Here is a 13,220-nt window from a genome sequence, read left to right on the forward strand (position 1 = left end):
TACATGCTTACAAGCAGCCCATACCTGAAAGGCCGACCCCTTTGCCTCTTCCAAAGTCACCTTAGCAACGGGTTCCCAGAAAGTGTCTGTCTTCTGTTCCCCACTGTTGTCCGCTGTGGCAGCCTCAGTTTCACCTACAGATTCTGTCTGCCAAAGAGCACCAAAGAACACTGACACATTGCATTCTCTACTAGAGACCAAGTGGTACGAAATACAGAAGATGAAAACATTGACTAGTTTATGTGTATGTCTGTAAATGCTAAGTGTCAAAACTGCTCTGGTTTAACCTACGACCAGGCAAATTCTAGGTTAGGTGGACTCATCTTAGTGTAGCCTAAATACAATTCCCTTAGAGCAGTGCTTCTCAACCTTCCTAACACTCCAACCTGTTAATACAGTTCCTCGTGTTGTGCTGACCCCCAACAATAACATTTCCTTACTACTTCATAACTGTAATTTTGGTACTGTTACAAATTGTATATATAAATATCTGATATGCAACACTCAAGTTGAGAACAACTACCTTAGATTCTTCACTACAGAAGAATTAGGAGTTGTCGTTGAAGAAAAAGTCTGTTTAACATTCACCTGACTGTACAGGGTATGATGCTGGCAAAACAACTACCAACAAATAAAGTCCTTAACTGTAACGTGTTTGGTAACAATGCATATAAGTTTTATACATTCTATAACTAGAACCCAGTTAAGTATGTGCTTAAGTATATTTACATTTTCTGTATTCTAAGTGTGGTTTGACAGGTCTGATTATTAGTATTTCACTTACTCCCTAGAGCTAACATCAGTTTTGATACCTATACTTAAATGTTTTCTGAATATATACATATATATGTGTATGTATGTATATATGAGATCCCTATACTTAGAATCTGATTTTACTGAACTGTAGAAGTACAACTAGGATACCCTTAATTCCAGCACTGAGGAGGCAGAGAGGAAGGAGGATCTGTGGGACCATGAAAGGCACCCTGCTTCCCAGCTGAGCAAAGGCTTGAAACCCCAGTGACCCTGAAAGGTGTTGTGCCTGACTCCCAAGAAACCAGGCCCCATCACTAGCCGCAGCCCTCCATAGATTTGTAGCTATCAGTCACATAAGGGCACCACCACAAGCCCCTCCACAGGTAGAGGACATAACCACAAGTATAAGCTCAAGACAGACCTCCATTATAATGAGGAACCTAAAGGCCTGGAGACTTAGACAATGACCTTTCCTTCCCAGACACTCCTCCCTGCAAAAGGTATTTAATCTCCGGGCCACACTGAGAAGTGGGGTACAGTTTTACTCATCCACTTTCTGCCATGACGATTAACGCCTTGAAACCATAGACTGCCTCTTTTCATTGGGTCTGCCATGGAGAGCCACAGAGAAGGCCTTTGCCTACAGAGCTGTCATCTAATAGATGGCCTCCCTGCACTCCCAGCCACCACCACCAAGCCTGCAGCCCACCACTGTCAAAACAAGAACTATCCCCATGCAACCAGCTAGACCTGCTTTTCTCCCTCAGCCCAGGGCTAGATATACTCGAGGGACCCCAAATCTGTTCTCAGCTCTTCCACAGCTTGTAGCGGTGCCTGGATGCCCAAGAGCCTGAGAACCAGACGGCCCTGGCCTTCTTGCAGGCCTGGGGACCCCCAAGCCAGCTCCGGCCGTGTCGCTCACTCGGGGACACAATTTCCCACCCCCGAGCACTGTCCTGCAGCTGTGGCTTCCTACCACCGGACAACTGCCCAGACAATGCCTCAGGTAAGCGAGGTCAAACTTCTGCATCCTGCCTCTTCAAGCAGCCGAGCCCTGCAGCAGAGCAGACTCGGAACCCCCACCTTAACCCTGCAGACATCATACTAAAATATAACAGAAACCAAGATCCTAGTTTTTGTAGTCAATTATGATCAACAATGTTAGGGATCCATGTTTTCATTTTACTGCCAAGGTAATCAAGGCTATTATGTCTCAAATGTAGAGGTACAGTGACTTAAAGTGATTTATTTCTTTGATGTATGCTCTTAACTGATTCATACAAATTCTGTTTCCTTCTACATTTATACAAAATGCTTCCGATTTCTTCCACAGATAATCACACTGTGGGGATGGGATCCAAATATGAGCATGGAGTCCATGTGACATCCCTAAGACGGTAATGTAAAATATTCTTAATATTTTTTATGCATGAATAAGGTTTTACTGCATGCTATTTTTTGTTTTTTCCTCACATGGGTGGTTCAAACTATCAGATTTTGGAGTACTTTGGATTAGGGATGTTTAGCCTCTGTGTATTAGCACTGTGCAAAACACCCTTTAGGTAAAGTCTGGGGTTATAGCTTAGTGGTAAAGCAATTATATGCAAAGCCCTAGTTCAAACCCTGGGACCAAGAAGAAAATGTTTAAGCTGAGGTGCTTACAAGTATATAATTTGAATACAACATCGACCTTCCATATAAATAATAAATACCTTCTCCAAAAAGGATACAACTTTGTTCTTGATTTCTTCAGAACCGAGACACTGTGAAACTATCTCTTCATGTTTTGTCCCCTATTAAAAGATCAGTAAATAGACGGATTATAGTTAAGTAACTTGGTAAGCCAACCAGTTTTAAAACTACCTTAACTGAAAACTCATTTATAAAGAAAGTAGTAACCAGGGATTCTCAAAGGCGATACAGTCAGTTTGACAGAGCCTGACATGTAATGTAATTGGGTGTCTATATACTTAGTTATGCAAGTTCTAATTACCTGAGTCACTCTTAAACCAAAGGCATGGCTGCACAAAACTGGGTCAGAGTAGAAGCATTTCCATTTCTTTTTTAAGGATTTGACCTTGAAAGAAGGAGGTCACTTTTCTAGAACTGAGCAAAGGGTTTTCACTTAAAGAACTAATCCCCCAGTATTGCTGAAGGCAGTGTCTGAGTCAGGCAGTTGACCCTGAATAATTAATCCTGGCTGATCAGAGAACCTTGGGAAAGCCACTTCTTTTCTCTAGACTCACGATAAGGCCTTGTAAACATGATTAATAATACCTCCTCAGCAGAAAACTTTACAACTGAGATATATAAGCAATTCAGTATTTTTAATGTTACAGAATATTAGAAATATTAAAATATAAAGATCAATATGACAAATTGGTCTTACCTCAGCAAACTGAGTAAATGCCTCCAAAGTGTGTTGCTCTAGTAACCAATTCCTGTTGACCATCAGGGAAGCAACAATGCAAGACAAGCTGGGCAGCACCTTGTCCTATGAAGAGACCAAACTTTGCTGGAGAAAAAACAACTTCAATATAGGATATTGTCAACTTTTGGGACACATTCTGTCCTATTTCCTTGCTTAAATCCTAATAACTTCCAATTTCCTTCAGGGTATAACCAGAGTTTACAATGAGCTGCAAAGCATCCCTGCCCATGGCTATACAAGATACCCTGAGCAATCGGGCATGGTCCTGCCTACAAGGCTTTGCCCTTGTTATCCGTTCCCTGCTCAGAACTCATCCACAGAGATTGCATGGCTTTCTCCTTCCCCTCTAGATCTGCACTCACTATCACTCCAGTGAGGGCTCCTCAACTTTATCCCCATTTGAAACTCTTCCCCCATACTGCCCACTCTTCTGCTTTATTTTTTCCCATAGCACTCATCACCAAAACACCTCACATATCTGGACTTTGCTGTCAATGCTTCAGGGGGCTGAAACTGGGTTTTAAGTTAACAAACCACCAGGAGTGAAAACAGTCCCCATAGCAGGTACTTATTTGAACCTGTGTTATGGCTTTCAGTGTGGCATACGCCCATGAATCTCAAACACTTCTTCAGGACTTGCCCTCACCCTGGCCAAGTCTATGAGGCACAGCTATTTCTGACAAGAGCATTTGCAGCTATGCATCATCTACAACCCTGCAGGAACAAACCAGACTCTCAAATAAACCTCTATAGTAAAGAGTACATATGTGCAAGAGCAGCATTCTAGGCTAAAATAGGATTGCAAATTTGAAACCAGCTGACGCTACCTCTTGAGAGCCTTTCCAACAGGAAGGATGACTGAAAATTCAGTGCAAGCTGATTCTGTCAGCTTCCAGCATCTGTATAAATCTCATGAAACAAGTTTACAGGATGGAAACATGATCTGGCATCATCTTCTTGTGAACAAGAAAGTCGACCTCAAGGGCTGGGGATTTAGCTCAGTGGTAGAGCGCTTACCTAGGAAGCGCAAGGCCCTGGGTTCGGTCCCCAGCTCCGAAAAAAAAAGAACCAAAAAAAAAAAAAAAAAAGAAAGTCGACCTCATGGATTCTTTTCCATACGTACTGAAATATTATCTGTACTTTCGGAATACAGAAAAGGTTCTTACCAAGGAGCTCTTTTTACAGTCTCCCCTTTGAAGGTAAAGCAAAGCCAAGAATCTAGAAATACTGAGATTTTATTACAACATTAAGACAAAAGCTCCCAGTTTAGGAGAATCTATTTTTGTTAAAAGGTCTTAAAATTTGGTAGGAGTCTTTCCCTAGGCCACTAGAATACAATTTTGGAAGCAGAATACACATTTGTCAACTACACTTTGCAATATCGTTGTTCTCTTAAAATAAATGCTGTTTCGTGAACACATGAACACAGTAACTGTAATTACTGGATTCCCTCCCTAGACATGCCTAGTAAAGGGTGAGTGTCTTCTTCCTTTAGACACTGGGAACAATTACTCTACTTTAGAATATACTTGATAAATTATTTGTATGACAACTCATTTTTTAAAATAAAGTGACTTGAAATGTGGTTTTGACAACCACCCTTCCTATCAGAGAGGTTTTCTCCACAACTTAGTTATAAACTTAGATTTTAGAAACTAAAAACCTGTACCCATGTAGCTCAGCCACAGTCACAGCCCTCAAGGAGGCTGCAGCAGAGTTACCTCAGTCTCAGAGCAGGGCAGGCTATGCAGGGAGACCCTGCCTCCAACACATAACAAAACAAGACCAAAAGCTTAAAATTCCCTGATCACTGCAGAGATTTTTTTTTTTTTTTTTTTTTTTAGATTTTTGTATTTTTGTTAAAAGAATGTATTACCCGGAGAGTTTGAGATATATAAAGTTTGCCCAGAGACGATAAAAAATCCAGCACTGCCAAAGAGACATGGTCGGGAGGCTCTAGTTTAATTACCAAGGTCAGGACATTTACAACCTGCAAAAAATGAAAACAGAGAGCTGTTATAAGCAGAACCACTGCCAGGGTGTGCTTGTGTGTGTGTGTGGGGGGGGGGGGGGGGTTGGACGGACAAAATCCAGAACAGCCAACAGCAGGTCTACAAGCCTCAGCTGTGAAAGCTGAGTGAAAACATCAGATGAGAACTGTTAGCATTTCTTCTCACCAGTCTTTTGCCTCCAACACATGCGTGTTTTACCATTGAGTAGTCAAAATTGTGTGCAGTGGCTAACTAGCCAGGATATAGCCAAGCAGCAGGAACATAATGGAAGGAAGAAAGACATTAGGTGACAACCTTGATGAAAACAAGTGACACTGATCCATTCAGTTTATGAGGAAAACATTACAGAAGCTGGAGATGTAGTGTGGCTGGTAGAATGCTTGCCTAGTATGCACAAAACCCTAGATTCAGTACCCAGCACAGCATACAAAATTTGGGATGCTGCCACACTCTTCTAAAGATCAAGGCCAAGGGATGAGAAGTTAGTTCAGTGGCATCCTCTGCTTAATAATGAGTTTGAGGCCAGTCTGGGCTCCATAGAACTTAGTGTCATTAAAAAAAAAAAGTGGAAGGAAAGAAGTAGAGGAGGAAGGAAGAAAGGAAGGAGACAGAAAGAAAGGGAGAAAGGGGTTACAAGTAAACAAGATAGACCACAGCAGGTTCACAAACAGTAAGAAGTAAAGAACCACTGTCTTACCTGACTTATCAGCTGCAGATCTACAGTTTGGATGAAAAATGCCAACAGCTGAAGTAAAAGGCTAAATGCCTGTTGAACATGGGGTTGACTGATTATCTTCAATAAGAAACAAAAGTAATTTTGGTGAGAATTTAGAATTACGCAATGTAAGACTTTTTCATCAACTTGACACAAGCTAAAGTTATTTGGGGAACTGTAGAGGCCATTTTCTTGAAACACTATCAATGTGGGAGGCCCAGCTCTCCGTAGGTGGTCACACCCCTGGGCAGGAGGTCCTGAGTGCTGTAAGAAAGCAGGCTGAGCAAGTCATAAGGAGCAAACCAGTAAACATCACTCCTCCAAGGCCTCAGCTCGAAATCCCACTGGATTCTTGTCCTTTCTTGCCCGGACTTTCCTGGATGGTGGGCTAAAAGATGTAAAATGAAATCTTTCCTCCTCAAGTTGCTTTTGGTCATGGTGCTTAATCACAACAGAAAGCCTCACTAAGACACAGAATAACTACAATACCAGTCAGTATTTTACTAAGCACTTACTATATACCAGCCAATGTATGTGGTTTATAATTACTACCTCACATCACATTTATGCTTTATATCAACAATAAGTGGTAGATAATATCATTCCCACCTTAATAAGAAAACAAAGAAAATATTTGCTCAAGATCACATGGATAAGAAACAGAGGAGCCATCCATCCAATCCAGGTGATTTAAAGTGGGTCTAATTACTGCCACTTACAATTTGTGTATCTGTTGGTGCTGGTAAAACCCCACCTCTTCAGTCAGTGCTTATGTTACACTACACTGAAGTCACATGCCAGCCCAGGTGTGCTGAATGGCCACTGAGCGATATAAATATCAGTAGCACCCTCTTGCGGAAGTGACACCACTGCAGGATGGTAATGTGACCATAAAGCCTGGTCTTGTTGCAGGGCTTAGGGTGTAGCTCAGTGGTGGAGCAAATAAAAGGCTCTCCAGGAAACCTGAACCCCCAAAAATGCCACTATTTGCAAAATAATTTCTACTATGTCCCCAAAAGTCTAGGTTTGGCTCTCAGCTCCCACTGGTTGCCAGATGTCACATGTTCAGCCAGAGAAAACATACATTGTATTCTGGTCTTTAGAATGAGAAATCTAAGTTTACAACAGTATGTAGGGGGTATGTTCTAATTTTAGCTTAATATAACTTGATTTCCTAGCTTTGTATTTCCTAGAGGAATACAAATTAGCTATATTTACTTGCTAGTCTCTTCACTTTTAAGTCAAATCACTCCTACCATCTGCATTGTTTTATTTAAAAAAACAAACAAACAAACAAACAAACAAACTCAAAATTACAGACAGACATTAATTCAACAGGGGAAAATACAAAACAAAACTCACTTTTTTAAAAGGGTCCAGCAAGTTCATAAATATAGGTAGATGAGCTGTGTCTAATAGTAAGGTCTAATATTAGTATTTTATCACACACTTCAAAACCAAACAAACAATGAAACCTGCCTGAGAGGGCCTGAGGAGACGGCCCAGCCTGTGAGCCGCCTGAGGCCTCATCTGTAACCAGCATTTGGGAGAAAGGGGTGACAAACATGGGATCCCTGGATCTCAATGCAGCTCCAGGTTTAGTGAGAGATCCTATTTCAGAAAATAAGGCGAGGCACAGTAAAGAAGACACCCAACGTTAGTTAGCCTCTAGCCTCCACACATGCCAAGAATGCACACATATCCTCCTTTCTCCCCACATACACATACAACAACTGCCCAAGAGAGAACACTTATGTGAATTCTAATCACAACTTTTACACATCACGTCAAGAAATTAGAAAATGTATTCTATAGGGAAACTGCAATATTCTCATCAGTAATTTACAGTTTTAGAGAAATGAGCGGCTTCCTTACTTGTTCCACGTTTATAAAAGCCCAAAGCTGACCCACAACTTCAGTAACCGCAGTTAGTTGTCTACTATCCAAAGCTTCTCCAGCAGAATTGCATACAGTAAGCAAAACGGAGAGTGCTGTGTTCTAGATGGGGGAAAAGAGGATAGCTTGAGTTTACAAATCTAAAGGACCAGGGACCCAATTATAAACACTGTCTGAGTTACTGATAGCATTGTATAAAAACTCACACAGATTATAAAGCTGTCATTTAAGATAGCAATAGTATTGGATTAGACTCTGTACATTCCATGTCCTGTCTCTCTCTTGCTGCAGCTTTTTTGGTTTTGTTTTGTTTATGTTGTTTTGTCAACTTGACATAAGCTAGAATTCTCTGGGAAGAGGAACCTCAATTAAAAACATGCCTCAAACATGCCTCCATCAGATTATGTGTGAACAAACATGTAGGGCATTTTCTGGACTGGTTATTGGTGGGAGGACCCCGCCCACTAGGAGTAGCCTATTAGGTGCCATATATGAATGAGCAAGTGGTCCTGACATAGATGAGAGCAGGCTAAATAAGTGACGGGGAGGAAGGCAATAAGAGCACTCCTCCATAGCTTCTGCTTTAGTCCTGCCTTGAATGCCTGCCCTGAAGTTCCTTTATAATGGACTCTAGCAAAAATAAACCCTTTCCTCCCCAAGTTGCTTCTGGTCATTGTGTCTGTCACAGCAGTAAAAACCTAACCCACGGTGAGCAGCTCACAATGCTCATCAATAGAAAGCTGTATGTTTTCACACTGTACACCCAGAAATCTGTAAGTCACTACATTTTTACTATTTCTGGTGTTTTACCATGAGATGCTACAAAAACGCTACATTCTGTAAGCCAATAAAGTACTTAAGAAATATACTGTCTAGAATTTAAACTGAAAACAACCTTTTTCCTGACTTATTCTTGCATGTACAACACACACTCAGATGTAAAGTGTGGGGCGCTGTGACCAGGATGAAGGCCACTGGGATCTTCTGGTCAGCTGTACTGTACTTCAATACCACACTCACGTTGCCATTGCCTTACAGCATCTCATTCAAGATTCACCTACTTCCCTTTACAAATAGATACATACGGGAGTTTTGGCAATTGTTTAAGGAGTTACACAATTTTAGAAAATCAGTGATTTTACCTAACATGCCTAAAATATTATTTATTATAAAAATGTAACACATATTGAAAGCCTGATTTGAGTTTGCTGAACAATTAGAAACTAGTGCACATTAATATAAATGCCACATTAGCCCACTCATGTGAAATAAAGATACACCATAAAAAGACAACAACTTCTTTGGTTTTATGTAAATGTCCTAAACTACCTTAATAATTATGGCCAGCGGCCATTTCACAACAGCACAGAAGAACAACTCAGTATGAAAACATACGCCCTGAGCAACTTTCAATCAAAATTTAAAAGAAAGCCTTCAAGTCCTTGAATGTATCTTTATCTATGTTAAGTCTTTGCATACTTACCATAAAGAGGTATTTATATACTGGTTACTGCTTAGCAAGAATACATATCTGTAACAATAGGTTTTAATTGTTTCCTGTTGTACCTATCCCTCACTGACAAAAACGAAACCTACTGCATAAGAGCACGCAAAGTGTATCTGTTGAATTAACGAAGTAAGCAAGTGAGGACTGAAGTGGAAAGTTCAACTGTATGTATACTATATCTATTCCATCTTAAAAATTCATATTTTCTACTTATAGATGAATCTCTGGTTGTGTTTTATAAGGAAGCAAACAGACAGATGCCTAGAGCCTCAGAACAGGTTTCTATAAAATGCATATTGTACTTTATCAAATAAAAGAATCATGTCTAAGCTGGTTATAATGGTACACACCTATCATCCAGCACTAAGGAGACTTAGGTTAAGATGCTGAGTTCAAAGCCATCCTGGGCTATGCAGTAATGAGATTCTGTCTAATGGGAAAGGAGTGAATCATTTTTGCTTCATCTAGACAGGTGCTACCCACCTTAGTAAATGAAGGGCAGTCTTGCTTTCCAAATGTCTTACCCAATGGAAGATAACGTTCCCACTCAACAATACAACTTATGTTAATCGATATAATTTTCTCAAAGATCCTTTTATAAAGTACAGGGTTTTGAAAAAGAGCATATACACAGAGTGTAGCTAGTACTTAAAACAGTGCTCAGTAAAGTGCTTATCAATCAAACTACCTCACCAGAGAGTCAAGTTCTGCCAAGGTATGACTGCCGCTCAACCACTTCCTGCACTGTGCTGTGCATACTCCGGTCACTTCACATGTGACTTGCTTCCTGAGGTCAGCAGGTAATGCCTGGAAGGAAATATACTGCCACAAATGCAAGTTGTCTGCTTCTCTTGGAGAAAATTTCTGGATAAATTCCACCTGACATAAATTGAGGAAAAAAATAAGAAACTTCAGATTAATGGATAACTGAATATACAAGATCTAAATGTAACTTCAACATTTACACCAGGAGTGGTGGTGTGCACACACACTGAGGAGGGAGAGGCATAAGGACCTCTAAGTTTTAAGACTGCATAATCTACACAGTGAATTCCAGGGCAGCCAGGCAGGGCCACATACTGAGATCCTGTCTCAACCAACAATTTTATTTTTAAATATGCTTCTTAAATGCACAGGAAGATTATCACTGGGTACAACACTAACATAACACAAATGAGCGTGACTCTTTATTGCTGCTGTATTTGTTTCCAAAATGAAAAGTCATGTTTAAATGAAGTATGATACAAAAAGGATTATTAAATAATGTATTTCATTATTATTCACACTAGATATGTTATCTTCTTTCTACCCACTAAATCTGCTATATTACAAGTACTCAGCACCTTATATAATTAAATCAAACTAGTATCCCAGATGACAAAATTAATTCACCACTCTCCTGACTTTTATCTTATCTTACTGCATTTGAGAATATGAAGCCAAGATCATAGGTCCACTTTTCAAATGGATTAGCTGGCTCTGCTCTGCCTTAGAGGACACAGTAAATTAGTTTCCCAAAATGATTGTGTTTGGTAAATCTGTTCTTCCATTAAAATATAATCTATTTGTTGAAAATGCTATCTTTCTTCCATTGGATGGTTTTAGCTCCTATGTCAAAGATCAAGTGGCTATAGGTGTGTGGTTCATTTCTGGGTCTTCAATTCTGTTCCACTGATCTACCTGCCTGTCTCTGTACCAATACCTGGTTCAACTGGAGGTCAGCATGTAGACAAGAATGCAAATCAATCCATTCTTATCACCCTGTACAAAGCTTAAGTCCAAGTGGATCAAGGACCTCCACATCAAACCAGATACACCCAAAGTAATAGAAGAAAAACTGGGGAAAAGTCTCAAACAAATGGGCACTGGGGAAATTTTCCTGAACAAAACACCAATGGCTTATGCTCTAAGATCAAGAATCGACAAATGGGACCTCATAAAACTGCAAACTTTTGTAAAGCAAAAGACACTGTCATTAGGACAAAACAGCAATCAACAGATTGGGAAAAGATCTTTACCAATTCTACATCTGATATCCAAAATATACAAAGAACTCAAGTTAGACGCCAGAGAACCAAATCACCCTATTAAAAAATGGGGTACAAAGCTAAACAAATCATTCTCTGCTGAGTATTATCAAATGGCCAAAAAGCACCTAAAGAAATGTTCAACATCCTTAGTCATCAGGGAAATGCAAATCAAAACAACCCTGAGATTCCACCTCACACCAGTCAGAATGGTTAAGATCAAAAACTCAGGTGACAGCAGATGCTGGCGAGGATGTGGAGAAAGAGGAACACTCCTCGATTGTTGGTAGAATTGCAGACTGGTACAACCACTCTGGAAATCGGTCTGGAGGTTCCTCGGAAAATTGGACATTACACTACCTGAGGACCCAGCTATACCTCTCTTGGGCATATACCCAAAAGATGCTCCAACATACAACAAAGACATATGCTCCATTATGTTCATAGCAGCCTTATTTATAATAGCCAGAAGCTGGAAAGAACCCAGATGCCCTTCAACAGAGGAATGGATATAGAAAATGTGGTACATCTACACAATGGAGTGCTACTCAGCTATCAAAAACAATGACTTCATGAAATTCATAGGCAAATGGAATGAACTAGAAAATATCATCCTGAGTGAGGTAACCCAATTACAGAAAAACACACATGGCATGCACTCATTGATAAGTGGATATTAGCCCAAAAGCTCAAATTACCAAGATACAATCCACAGACTACATGAAGCTCAAGAAGAAGGAAGACCAAAATGCAGATGCTCCCACTCCTTCTTTTTTTTTTTTTTTTTTTTCTTTTTTCTGGAGCTGGGGACCAAACCCAGGGCCTTGTGCTTGCTAGGCAAGCGCTCTACCACTGAGCTAAATCCCCAACTCCTGCTCCCACTCCTTCTTAAAAGGTGGAAAATATTCATAGGACAGGATATGGAAGCAAAGTTTAGAGCAGCAACTCAAGGAATGGCCATTCAGAGCCTGACACATGTGGCCACATATATACAGTCACCAAACTAGATAAGATTGATGAAGCTAAAAAAAATGCATGCTGAAAGGGACCGGATATAGATATCTCCTGGGAGACATATCCAAAGCATGTCCAATACAGAGGTCAATGCTAGTAGCAAACCACCGAACTGAGAATAGGACACCCTTGGGGGGAATTAGAGGAAGGATTGAAAGAGTTGAGGAACTTACAACCCCATAAAAACAACAATGCCAACCAACCAGAGCTTCCAGGGACTAAACCACTATCAAAAGACTATACATGGACTGACCCAGGGCTCCAACTGCATATGTACCAGAGAATAGCCTTGTTGGGGCACCAGGGGAAGAAGCAGCCCTTGGGTCTTGCCAAGGTTGGACCCCCAGTGCAGAGGAATATGGGGAGGGCAATAAGGGGGATGTATTGGGGGAATACCCATATGGGGGAGGGGGAGGGAAGGGAACGGGGGCTTATGGACAGGAAACTGAGAAGGGGAATAATCTTTGAAATGTAAGTAAAGAAATATATAATAAAAAATTAAAAAAATACAGTCTAAGTGCTTACTGTTAGCAGAAAAGCAATACTGTTCTGTTAGAATAAATGTGAAGAGGGAATAAAAACAGAAACCCAACGTTCCAAACAATAATCTAAATGTTAGTTATTTAGTTAGATTTTGGTTGAAAAAATAATGTATGTAATTTTGCTAAGTTTATAGAACCCAACTAAAAAAGCACACTAGTGTATTTTGAAATAAGGTAATTCAATTTATATCTAAACTTCACTGAATATATGAAAACTCAAACATCAAAAACTAAACAAAAAAAATCCCTTCTAAGCCCAAAGCAATACAACTAACTTGACAGTCAGACCTTTGTATTGTATTATATATGAACTCTATTTC

At 40.2% G+C, this 13,220-nt stretch overlaps 1 protein-coding gene across 10 annotated transcripts in view; it reads right to left on the reverse strand.

Moving 5' to 3' along the window:
* Positions 1-13,220, reverse strand: part of Firrm (FIGNL1 interacting regulator of recombination and mitosis) — a 43,969-nt gene that overhangs the window by 1,307 nt on the left and 29,442 nt on the right. For 2 of the 10 annotated variants that reach the window (XR_015635320.1, XR_015635323.1), the window contains 7 exons: positions 10,006-10,196; positions 7,790-7,912; positions 5,897-5,992; positions 5,064-5,177; positions 3,146-3,250; positions 2,469-2,549; positions 25-147 (listed from right to left, as the gene is read on the reverse strand). Coding sequence is in view for 3 of the 10 variants with exons in the window: in NM_001017493.1 (NP_001017493.1) it covers positions 25-147; positions 2,469-2,549; positions 3,146-3,250; positions 5,064-5,177; positions 5,897-5,992; positions 7,790-7,912; positions 10,011-10,196 (828 nt within the window). In the remaining 7 variants the exon portion in view is untranslated. The remainder of the gene's footprint in view (positions 1-24; positions 148-2,468; positions 2,550-3,145; positions 3,251-5,063; positions 5,178-5,896; positions 5,993-7,789; positions 7,913-10,005; positions 10,197-13,220) is intronic. The other 8 variants (NR_190832.1, NM_001017493.1, NM_001429949.1 and 5 more) reach the window with 6 other exon arrangements.

Source organism: Rattus norvegicus, chromosome 13 (genome assembly GCF_021556685.1).
Source record: "Rattus norvegicus strain SHRSP/BbbUtx chromosome 13, alternate assembly SHRSP_T2T, whole genome shotgun sequence".
Lineage (NCBI taxonomy): Eukaryota > Metazoa > Chordata > Mammalia > Rodentia > Muridae > Rattus > Rattus norvegicus.